This window comes from Plasmodium falciparum (assembly GCF_000002765.6).
Source record: "Plasmodium falciparum 3D7 genome assembly, chromosome: 14".
NCBI classification, from domain to species: Eukaryota; Apicomplexa; class Aconoidasida; order Haemosporida; family Plasmodiidae; genus Plasmodium; species Plasmodium falciparum.
Window position 1 is genome coordinate 2,264,650 of NC_037283.1, and position 12,930 is coordinate 2,277,579.

Consider the following 12,930-nt stretch of genomic DNA (forward strand, 5'->3'; position numbering starts at 1 on the left):
TTATTTTATTATTTTATTTTATTTTATTTTTTTTTTTTTTTTTTTGCTTTCTATATATACAATTTTGCTTATTTAAGTAATATATATTAATATATAGTTCAAATATATATCCTCTATTATAATATATTATATATATATATATATTATTTATATATATAATTTATATATTATCATTTTATATATATATATTATATAATATAATATTTTAAATATTGCTAATTGCGAATATATATTATATAATATTAAAAATATTTTATTTATATATAAAAGAAAATAAAATGATAAGTGCTATAAATAATATATGATAATAAGATTAAAGTATTCATTTTTTATATAAATAAAATTAATAAACTTTTATTTATTTTATTTTATTATTATTATTTTATTATTTTTTTTTTTTTTTAAAGAATTGTTTATAAAAAGGAATACAATTAAAATAAAATGAATTTAATAATACTTTATTGTTTTTATATTGGAAAGAAAAAGTAATTTATTTGATTAAATTATATAAATAACTTATAAACGTATGCCTTTTTTTATTATATATAGAAAACATTACATTGATAAATGATTTAATTTTTTATGTTATAAAGATTATAACTTTTTAATAAAATTATGTAATATTAGTATTCACAATAATGTAAGTTTACCATAATATTATAATAACATATAACCTTTCAAATAAATAAATAAATAAATATATATATATATATATATATATATATATATATATATATATTAATTATGTGAATCAAAAAGAGGACATGTTTTTTTCTATTCATTTTTATTTTATTGTATTGTATTGTATTTTATTTCATTTTATTTTATTTTCTTATTTAATTTTTTTTTTTTTTTTTTGGGGGGAAGTGGTGTCTTACAAAAAAGTCATTAGAAATATACATTTACAAATATTAGATAATATATGGATTCATATGTATAAATATATATAATATATTTATTTATTTAAATAAAGTGGTTAATTCTAAATAAAAATATAATAAATGTTATGGAAACTTTTTATAAATTGCAACACATATTTATTTACGTTTTGTACAAATAACTATGCCTAACCTAAATGTTTAAAATTTGTAAAAAAAAAAAAAATTACACATATATAAACATTTTTATATATGTTTTTATCTTATTTGATTTTTGTATTTCATATATCCATATAAAAAACTTGATAAAATGTGAACATAAATGTATTATAATATAATATCATATCATACATTTTATTTTTAATAACATTTATGGGAATTTTAAAAGTAATTATTTTCTTACAAATATAATATTATCTTCAATCAAACAAAATTGGTTTCAAAAATACTAAAATATTATATAAGAATACATAAAAATTAAAATTCTAATAAATTTATATAATATATATAAAATATACTAATATTGTACCAATTTATGTTCACATATATATATATATATATATATATAATAATAATAATAATAATATGTAAGAAATATATTTTTATACACATATAAAAAGAAATATTTTCTTAATTTTTTTTTTTTTTTTTTTTTTTTTTGTGTATAATTTTAAAAAATATATTTATAAATATTTATATTTATATTAATAATGAATAATTAGATATCGTGTATATTTTATTATATACGCATATATATAAATATTTTTATATATATTAATATATATAAGGTAATAATATAAAAAAAAAAAAAAAAAAAAAAAAAAAAGGCATGTTACTAAAACAAAAAAAAATTAGATCATTCATTTGATATTATATATAATTTAATATCATTATTATATATATATATTTAAATTGTAATATGCGTTATTTTTTTTAATTTTTGAAGTTATATTTTTTTCTTCGTTTTTAAAATTCATTATAAAAGTTCTTAATCTATATGGGTATAATATATTTATATAAATTTATATATTAATTATTATATTCATATATTTTTTTTTTTGTTTTGAACTTTATAAAAATTTTTCTCGTAAAACAAATGTATATATAAAGTTGTGTTTAATGTGGGAAAAATGATGAAGTATGATCATTTTAGAGATGCATATGAAATATATTTATATATATAAGAAGTATTTATAAAAAATATTATCTTTATATTTTATTTTTCAAATATATATATATATATATATATATATATATACATATTTATGTATATTTTTTTATTTATTTAATTATTTATTTATAAGAGTAATGCTTATTTTATGGGTACATTTTTTTTTTTTTTTTTTTTTGTGAGATATGACTATTTATAATATATGAGAAAAAAGTTTTCTTATATTTTCAAGTAGCCTAATATATATTATCTTGTAAATGTATATATATATATATATAATATATATATGTATGTATTTATTTATTTATTTATTTATTTATTAATTTATTTACATATATTTTGAAATATCGTTTAATGCAGATATTAAAAATAAATAATATATGTATGTTTATATAGATATATAATTAACCTACGAGATCCATTCAACATTTTTAATATATATATATATATATATATATTATATTCATTTAATTTAATATTACGTTGCAGTATATTTATTAGTATGTCCATTAAGCTAAGGGATTTAATACGAAACATTCGAAGCTGTAAAACAGCAGCTGAGGAAAGGTCGGTAGTAGCAAAAGAATGCGCATTAATTCGTACAGCTTTTAAAGAAGAGGATAATATATATCGACATAGAAATGTAGCAAAATTATTATTCATAAATATGTTAGGTTATCCTACTCATTTTGGACAAATTGAATGTTTAAAATTAATTGCTTCTAATAAATTTTCATTTAAGAGGATTGGATATTTAGGCCTTACCATATTATTAGATGAGAATACAGATATTTTAATGTTAGTAACAAATTCAATAAAAAATGATTTAAGAAATAGTAATCAATATATTAATGGTTTAGCTTTATGTGCTTTAGGAAATATAGCCAATAGTGAAATGTGTTCCTCGTTAAGATATGAGATTTTAGATATGATGAATATTAATAATCCTTATATAAAGAAAAAGGCAGCTATGTGTGCTATTCGAATATTGAAAAAAACTAATGATATTGAAGAATTATTTTTAGAGAAAATTAATAATTTACTAGATGATCGAAATCATGGTGTATTAAGTGCAGGTATAAGTTTAATGATAACATTAATGGAAAAAAAACCTCAATATAAAAATATTTTAAGAGGATATACAAATAAGATAGTAAAGATTCTTAAAAGTTGTGTTATGTCAGGATATACACATGGTGCTGAATATGATATATATGGTATTAATGATCCTTTTTTGCAAGTTAAAATTCTTAAATTATTAAAATATTTAAATTCTGATCATGTAAATAATAACGAAAATGAAAAAAATACAAATTATATGAATAATATGAATAATATGAATAATATGAATAATAAAAATGATGAAGATAATAAAACGATGTGTAATATAAATTATGAAGGCGCAACAAGAAGTTTTAGTAATACCAAAAGCTTTAATGAGCAGAATGATATTTTAGATGATACTTCTTTATCTTCAAGGGAAAAATTAATTAATAATAAACAGCCATATAGTATAAATGATAATATGAATAAGTTTAATAGTATGAATATTATTCATATGGATTCTATGAATAATAATATATATGATATGGAAGAAGTAAATTCTGTTTTGGCACAAGTTGCTACTAATACGGATTCATTAAAAAATGTAGGTAATGCTATATTATACGAATGTGTAAAGACTATTACATATATATCTACTGATCCAGGTCTACTCGTTTTAGCTGTAAATGTATTAGGCAAATTTTTACAAAATAATGATAATAATATTAGATATGTAGGTTTATGTACATTACAGAAATTATTAAAAAAGGATCCTAAAACATTACATATATATAGAAATACAATTATTGAATGTTTAAAAGATCAAGATATAAGTATAAGGAAAAAGGCATTAGATGTTGCATTTGCTCTTATAACTAAAGATTCTTTAAAAATTATGGTAAAAGAATTATTAAATTATTTACTAGTAGCAGATATAGAAATTAAAAGTGATATTGTGTCGAATATTTGTGTATCTGTTAATAAATATGCACCCAATGTACAATATTTATTAGATACATATATAAAATTATTTTGTTTAGCTGGAAATTTTATACAAGATCATATAAAAGACGATTTTATTTATTATCTTTTACAAAATCCAGAATTTCATTCATATGTTGTTTTTAAAATATTTTTTTCAATCAAAGAAAATTTAGATCAATATGCTCTCATTCAAGTAGGTATTTGGTGTATAGGTGAATTTGGGGATTTGTTAATTCAAGGAAAAAATGTAGGACCAGATGAAGAATTAATAACTGTTACTCATGAAGATGTTTTTGATTTATTAGATAAAATTATTATAAAATATGAACAAAATCATGTTAAAGAGTTACATAATATAAATGTAAAGGATCCTATTCATAATATTTTATATAATAATAAATCATTGAACATGTTAGAGGAGACACTAAATAATAATAATAATAATATTAATGGTAATAACATTATTACAAGTAATAATAATAATAATAATAATAATAATGGACTTAATAATGCACTCATATGTTGTAATATAAATGATAATATGAATAATGATGATAATAATATTATATTACAATATATTTTAATGTGCTTAAACAAATTGACAGTACGATTCCCATCACATAAAAGCAAAATTGAAAAAATGATACAGAAATATAAAAAAAATAAATGTATAGAAATACAACAAAGAGCCTGTGAATTCCATGAATTTATGAACCCACAATGGGATCAAATCAGAGATTCTATTTTATTACGTATACCATGTAATAAAAAAATGAATAGAAAAAAACAGCAACAACAACAACAACAACAACAACAACAACAAAATGATGATGAAGAGGAACCAATATATAGTGATAAAAATACTGATACTTTGATAAATAAGATGGGTTCTATACATACAAATAACCATAATAATTCGAACAATTCATATGTAGTTGATTTGTTAGATCTGGATGATGTTTTAGGCATACAAAATACGAATAATAAAAATAATGATAATATGAATAAAAATATAAATAATAATCTAACCATTAATGAAAATAAGTTGAACAATTTTAATATTACTAATGATCCCATAAAAATCGGTATTCCCAGTGTATCAAAAAGTGAAGCAAATATAAATATTTCATCTAACACACTAAATATAAATGATAATAATGTGCAAATGGGGAATAAAAAGAATGAGGACATTTTGGCTGACTTGTTTGGCAATATTTCATTGGACAAGCCAAAAAGTAATAAACCAAGTGAATCAAAGGAGGGAGGTAAAGAAAAAATAAAATATTTTATATAAGTAATATTTATATATATTTATAATATATTTATATATATTTATAATATATTTCTATATATTTATAATATATTTCTATATATTTATAATATATTTCTATATATTTATAATATATTTCTATATATTTTATTTTTTGTAGGAAATAATTCATTGAATTTACTTTTGGATGACATAACAACGGACAACCTTGATACCTTAAATGTATGAATAACTTTATTTTATTATATATGTTGAATATAATGATATTAATTTCGAAGATTATATATATATATATGTATATATTTATTTTTTATTTTTTTTTATTTCTTTTTTTTTTTTTCCATATAGTTAATGGATGAGAAGATAAAGGAAAAGGTTCAAATACAACCTTTAAAAATATATGACAAAAATGACATTGTAATTGTTTTCAATTTTGAAAAAGAATATATAGACTCTGAAGTTACAATGATTAAAGCTGTATATTCAAATAAATCTAGCATTTTAATATCATCCTTTGTTTTTGAAGTAGGAAAAAAAAAAATATATATATATATATAAATCCATGTTATATTTCTTTCATTTTTTCATCATAATATATATATATATATATTTTTTTTTTTTTTTTCTTTTTTTTTATAGGCTGTTGTTCCTAATTATGTAAAGTTAGAAATCTTTTCTGCTTCAGATAAACAATTGTTACCATCAGAAGGAAATACAATAAAACAGAATCTTAAAATTTGGAATAAGTTATTTAAGAAAAAACCTGTTCTTATGAAGGTTAGGTTATCTTATGTAAAGAATAATGAAAGCTTCCAAGACTTTATTAATATAGGAAATTTTCCTAATGATTTATAAAGTCTTTTATCTGAAATTATAATATATAGTTCAAAATGATTTTACATAAACATATATATATATATATATATATATATGTGATGTTTATATTATTTTATTTTTTTTTTGTATTTTAGTTATATGTATTTGTTTATATATATTAAAAAGGTTAATACTATATGCATATATACATATATATATATATATATTTTTTTTTTTTTTTTTTTTTTTTTTTTTTTTTTTTTTCAATATATAAACTAATATAATATTAATAATCCTTATTTGAAAATAAAATGATTTCCGCCTTAAAAGATAATTTTTAATATTTTTTAAAATAACAAGAAAATAATGTATAACATTTTTATTTTTGTATGTACACCTAATGTTAAAATATATATATGGAAATATGTATTTTCCCAATTCGAGGAATGTTAATAATTATTTTATTTTTATTGATGAATTAAAAAAATATAATATGACAATTATATAAGGTTTATATGTTTTTTATATTAAAAAAAAAAAAAAAAAAAAAGTTAAAAAGGAATAGATAAAGTAATAAAAGAATATTTAATAAGATGAATACAAAATTTTAAAAAGGACATCAAAAAGAGATATTTAAATAATATACAATAAATAAATATATATATATATTAATATATTTTATTTTATTTCATTTTATTTCATTTTATTTTTAATTTTCACCTTAACAATGACGGATAAACGAAAGATAATACAAACACCCATATAACTAGAAGGCATATGAACGCCAATTTTAAAGAATTCCAGAAAGGCTTATATATATCATTAAAACCTATGGAATACATGAAATCGTTCCATTCCCTTCCACTATCAGGTGTTTTTAAATAAGGATTTCTATTTGGTTCATCTCTACCTAATCCTACAGGTTTTATATTAGCTTTATTTTGGGGAATAAATTGAACAGTTACTTGTATATATCCATTATAAGTATTTTTATTATGATCAGTATCTGTTTTTTTCCTTAATTTAAGTTCTGCGTCTAATTCAAATTTATTTAATATTTGTGATGCTTTTTGTATATATTTGGATAGTTCTAAATTGACTTCTCCTAAAAATTCGCTAACTCCAACATTATTATTATTATATGCAGCTAGTTGTAAAAAGCATGTATTTAAAGGATGCGTAATATTAGGATAAACAATTCTCCAATTAAATATAGCAGTTCCTGTTTTACAGTTATAATGTACATCGGTTGATTGCATAGTCGGATTTTTACCATTATATGTTATACAGTCTAATTCAGATGTTACGGTTAAATCCATAGTTTTATTAATATTATCTTTATTTGTTAGCATAGTACATCTCCATATAATTATTCTTATTTCAATTTCTGTTTTTTTTGGTGGAACCATTTTATGTATAGGTATTTTCTTGGATTGTTCATAATCCATAATTTCTACCCACATTTCTAATATACCATTATTTCTCTTTTGTGAATTGCCAAAGGATATATTTGAATGTGTATCTTTCAAAGAATGATTTCCATAAATATTACTATTATTATTATTATTATCATTATTGTTGTTGTTGTTACCTTTTGTTGGTGATGTATAGGTCATTAAATAATTAAATATGTCAAAAAATGAAAAAATATTATTCCAACTATTCATTGTATTGTAATTATTAGATGATACCATTTTTGGATGTTTTATATAATTACTATACAATGGTCTATATTCAACAGGTATTTTATTTTTCTTCATCATATGTCTCCATTCCTTACTCATCCATCTATCAAATAAATTAATTTCAGTTGATCCAATATATATATCATTTATTTGTTTATCATAATTATCTTCAGCACTATAAACACTAATAGTTAATATTTCATCTTCAGGAAATATAGCTTCACTTTCCCAAAGACATCCAAATTCTGGATTTATATTTGAACGTTTGAAAGCATTTCTTAAATTAGAAGTTTTTTCTCCTAATGAAAAAATCAAATATGGATTTGCAGTATATTCATTATTTATACCATATAATCCTATGCCTCTTAACACATATACACGTATTTTTAAATATAAAGGAATTTTATTTTTCCCTCTAAATTTATTTCTAAATATATTTTGATTTGTTATATCTTTTAAACTTAATGGCATATTTTCAGATTCTAAATTTCTGTATTTAATTTTTGTAAAACATTTAATTTGTCCACCTATAATTTCAACAAATGGAAACTGTTCAAAACAACCAAATTTAATACCTTGCTTTTCTATTTTATTTTCATTATAATTATTATCACATGATATATCATTGCACTTTTTTATTAAAGGTAGAGAAGGAATTAATATATCATCAAGATAGTTTTCTAAAATACCATCAACAGATACACGATTAATATTTTTTATAAATTTCTCAATATTTAATTTATCACCTTCTACATATAAAATAAATCTTGGAGGAATATGTACATTTAAAATATATTTGCTTGTTAATATTTTTATATATGGATAATTCTTTACATTATAGCTTAATTTTATTATTTCAGGAATACCATCATCAAATAATTTATATATACTATTATTATATTTTATATTATATGTATCTTTTTGAATTCTTGACAAATATGAATCAAATTTGTTATTTGATAATTTGTTAAAATGGTGTATGTTATTATTATTAAAATTTAGTGTATTACCTTTATCATAATAATTATTATAATTATTATAATTAATTACACCAAATTGGGAAGCATTATATATATTATTTTTATACATATTATTGATCATCATGTTGTTTGAATGATTATACCTAACATTATTTCTCGTATCATTTTGTAGTACATTATTATTATAAGATGTATATGGAGCTGCATAATTATTATAATAATAATTATTATTATTATAACTATTGTTATTATAATTATTATAATTATTATTATTATTATTATCATTATTTTTTATATTGTATGTTTCCATATTATACATTCCCATTTCATATGCACCATTATTATATCCATCATAATTATTAGTTACGTTTCCATGCTGACTTGATGTATTTTTATTATCCTCCTTTTGATTTTCTTGGTCCAAATTAAAAAGAGGTATTTCTTTCCAAGCTTCGTCATCATCGTTTTCATATTTATTAATTTCTTCCTTCAACGATAATGTATCCTCACAGTCAGCCAATGAAATTGCTGATATGACGAGAGCTGCGTTTTTATTTTTGTATATATTAAATGTGTTATCTATGTTTTTCATATTAATTGTTTCGGAATAATCATCATGAGCTTGTAAATAATAAAGGACTTCATCTATATTTTTAATCCATGGGAGATATGGAACAAGAGATATATTTGTTTCTCCAATAAAATATTTTGATTTAACTTTTTTGTTATATACTTTTATATTAAGTATAGGATCAAATATAGGATCTAATGGAATGTCAATATTCATATTTTCTATTGAGAACATTTCAAAACTTTGTTGATTGAAAGAATTTTTCCAATTTTTTAATTGTATCCTTGTATTAGCTTTTAATGTTTTTTCATATTTAATCATGAGTTCGTTTTTTTTTTTTCCATAAGAAGAATAAGATGTAATAGACAAAAGGATAATTGGGGTTGATATCTGATATTTATTATTTCGTTCGAATGATAGTGTTTTTAAGAAATTTGCCTTTTTCATTAATATGAGATTTTCTAAAGACATGCAAAAAAAGGATAAGGTGCATTTTTTAATTTCCGTAATCATAGGATAAATAGGAAATTTCATTGCATCTTTAGATTGAACAAGTTCAAAATATAAGAGAATATCTCCAACTCTTTCACCGTATAATAAGTCATTATATTGATACACATTACTACTATTATAATAATAATTATTATTATTATTATTATTGTTATCTTTTTTATTATTGTTATCTTTTTTATTATTGTTATCTTTTTTATTATTGTTATTATTGTTTTTGTTAATAGTACTATTGTTGATTAGTTCTTGTTGTTTTTCATATAAATATTCCTGCATAATTCTTTTATCATTTCCATTATGTTGCCATAAATTGTTGGCATACATTGCCTTTGTGTACTTGCTTCCTTTTAATTTTATCCATTTCGGTTTAATTTGTTCGACTACATTATATTTGGATCCTTTTTCAGTAAAATTATATTTATTCCCACTTTGTTTAAGATATATATCATAATTACAATAGCATCTTCCTATGTAATAAAATGTATCATTATGGAATTCATACAATGTGACAATGATTAGAGGGATGGTAGGTAGGCCTATAGAATAATCTGTTAAAATATTAATATTTAATTTCAGACATTGTAAATAGACTGGATTACATGAATTTAAAGAAAGAGAGGTAATTTTCATTTTACCTGCACATGATATATGTACAAATGTATTAGGAGAATCATTAAAATGTGATATAACATTTCTACAAGCATATATATAACATCTTAATTCATAATTAACAGGTATTAATTTTTTTCTTCTATTTATTCCTAATTGTACATCAAAAGATTTTTCTAAGTTTAATAATATAGAACCATTTTGAAAAATATTATACATACAATTAAAATCACCTTGTACATTTTTTGGAATATTTTTTAATGGAATCCATATAGGACATCTAGATATTTTTTCATTATATAAAAGTACATTTTTTAATGGCATTCTATAATAGGCAATTCTTCTATCAATATGATTAGGTATATTTTGTTCATATTGATCAATTTCTTCTTTTTTTTTTTGATATTTTTGATATTCAGTTAATTTTGAATAGTCATCATTTTTTGTCTCTTCATTATTATATAAAAGACTTGGAAGAAAATTATTTTCATGATATGAATTATTATAAACCTTTTCATATACATTTATGATGATATCCCATTGTTGATATTCTTCCTGAACAACACATAATTTCATATTTTCTATTTTGCCTTTATTAGCACTAAAATAAAATTCTGTATGTTCATTATTTTCAATAATCTGTTGTTTCTCAGTCACTTTATTGAAAACGTTATCCAAATTAAGTATTTCATCAAATGTGAATAGTGGATTAGTTTTTTGATTATATGTATAAATAGTATTATCATAATTATTATTTACAATTTCATTATCTATATATGAATTGTGTATACCTTTTATAATTTTTTTTTTTTTTGTTTTTTTTTTTTGGTTTGTTTGTTTACCCATTACATCTTGTAACATTTCATTGACGGATACGCATTGTGTTTTTTTTCTATGTGGTCCGCATGTTAGTTCGACATAAATATTTTTTGACAAAATTCCGGTAACTAAATAAACATCACATAATAAAGTGATAGGTATATATAATGGGTCATCATATGCTAAACAACTTTGAGTAATGGCTATATTTAGATTATCAAAATTATTTATCCTTTCCACATAACTACTGATACATATTCTACCTAGATAAAAATTCCCTTCTAAAAGTAAATTGTAATCATTACATATATCATAATAATTATTACTATTATTCTTGTTTGTATAATTATTTGTAATTTTTTCCAAGTCAAATTCTTTTTTGTGAAAACCATATAAATTGAGCCATGTTGGATTAAGGCATTCATTTTTTATTTGGTTAAATGACAATACACCTATGGCTATCAATTCATCGTTTGATAAATAATTCCAATCCCATATTTTCAATATTATGGAATCATCTAATATAGGAGTGGCGATAGGTATTTTAAAGCATTCATTAAATGTATAATTAATACAATTTCTTGCTTGACTAGATTTTAAATGGCAACCATTAAAATCACATGTTATATATAAATCTCGATATTCCTTTTTACTTATATCGGTATAAATATCTTCTATTTTATGTATATTAACATATAAATAATAAAAACGACTTTTTTCATCTCTTAAAGTTACAAGATTTTCTTCAACAACAGCTTTTGTTAAGTCATTATATATTTCTTCGTTATCTTCAATTCTGTTTTCATTATTATTTTCTGTTAAATCATTAAAAATATTATTATTACTTATATAATCATTTTCATCACATACCATTACTTTAAGTCGCAATTGCCCTCGAATTTCGGTACCATTCTTACAAAGTATTGGATAGATCCCCTGAATTTGATGATTTCTTTTATTCTTAATAAGTTTAAGTTCAAATGATATTACACCTATTATATCATTTCGCCATAAAATATTAGCACTCTGAACCTCAAATTCTATTTTTGAAACATTCCATTCAATTTCAGATAAAATAATTCTATCCCATATATGACTTTCTTCCCAATTCACAGCGTTATATTTTTTTTTCTTTTTTTTTGTTATGTATTCATTATTACAACAACGAACAACTACTAAAGGATCTAATAAATTTTTGTCGTCAACTTCTAAATTTTGTGCTTCATAAATGGTGAAACCGACAGAAATGGATCTCATTTATGTAAATAAAAAATTAAATAAAAAAATTAAAATAAAATAAAATAAAATAAAATGCATATTTTAATATATATATATATATATATTCATAATATTACTATTATTAATTAATGAACAAATGAAGGAAGAAACTAAAAAAATTTATATTTGTGTCTTTTATTAAATGTACATATTCATAGATAAAAATTTGTAGATTATATTATATATGGTACACCCAATATAATATACGATAAAATGTTTATTATTATGAGTAGGTATATTACTATATCCCCCCCAATACATAAGTATATAAATAAATAAATAAATAAATAAATATATATATATATATAATATTTG

At 20.0% G+C, this 12,930-nt stretch overlaps 2 protein-coding genes across 2 annotated transcripts; one reads left to right on the forward strand and one right to left on the reverse strand.

Annotated features, from left to right (window-relative positions):
• Nucleotides 1-2,551: 2,551 nt before the first annotated feature.
• PF3D7_1455500 (AP-1 complex subunit gamma, putative) lies at nt 2,552-6,202 on the forward strand (the record flags this gene model as incomplete). Its single annotated transcript, XM_001348667.1, has 4 exons — nt 2,552-5,342; nt 5,508-5,569; nt 5,696-5,872; nt 5,987-6,202. 4 exons carry the CDS (start codon nt 2,552-2,554, stop codon nt 6,200-6,202), a joined length of 3,246 nt encoding a protein of 1,081 aa, XP_001348703.1.
• A 677-nt stretch (nt 6,203-6,879) lies between these two features.
• PF3D7_1455600 (ferlin, putative) lies at nt 6,880-12,594 on the reverse strand (the record flags this gene model as incomplete). Its single annotated transcript, XM_001348668.1, has 1 exon — nt 6,880-12,594. The coding sequence occupies one exon, from the start codon at nt 12,592-12,594 to the stop codon at nt 6,880-6,882; it is 5,715 nt and encodes a 1,904-aa protein (XP_001348704.1).
• Nucleotides 12,595-12,930: the final 336 nt, after the last annotated feature.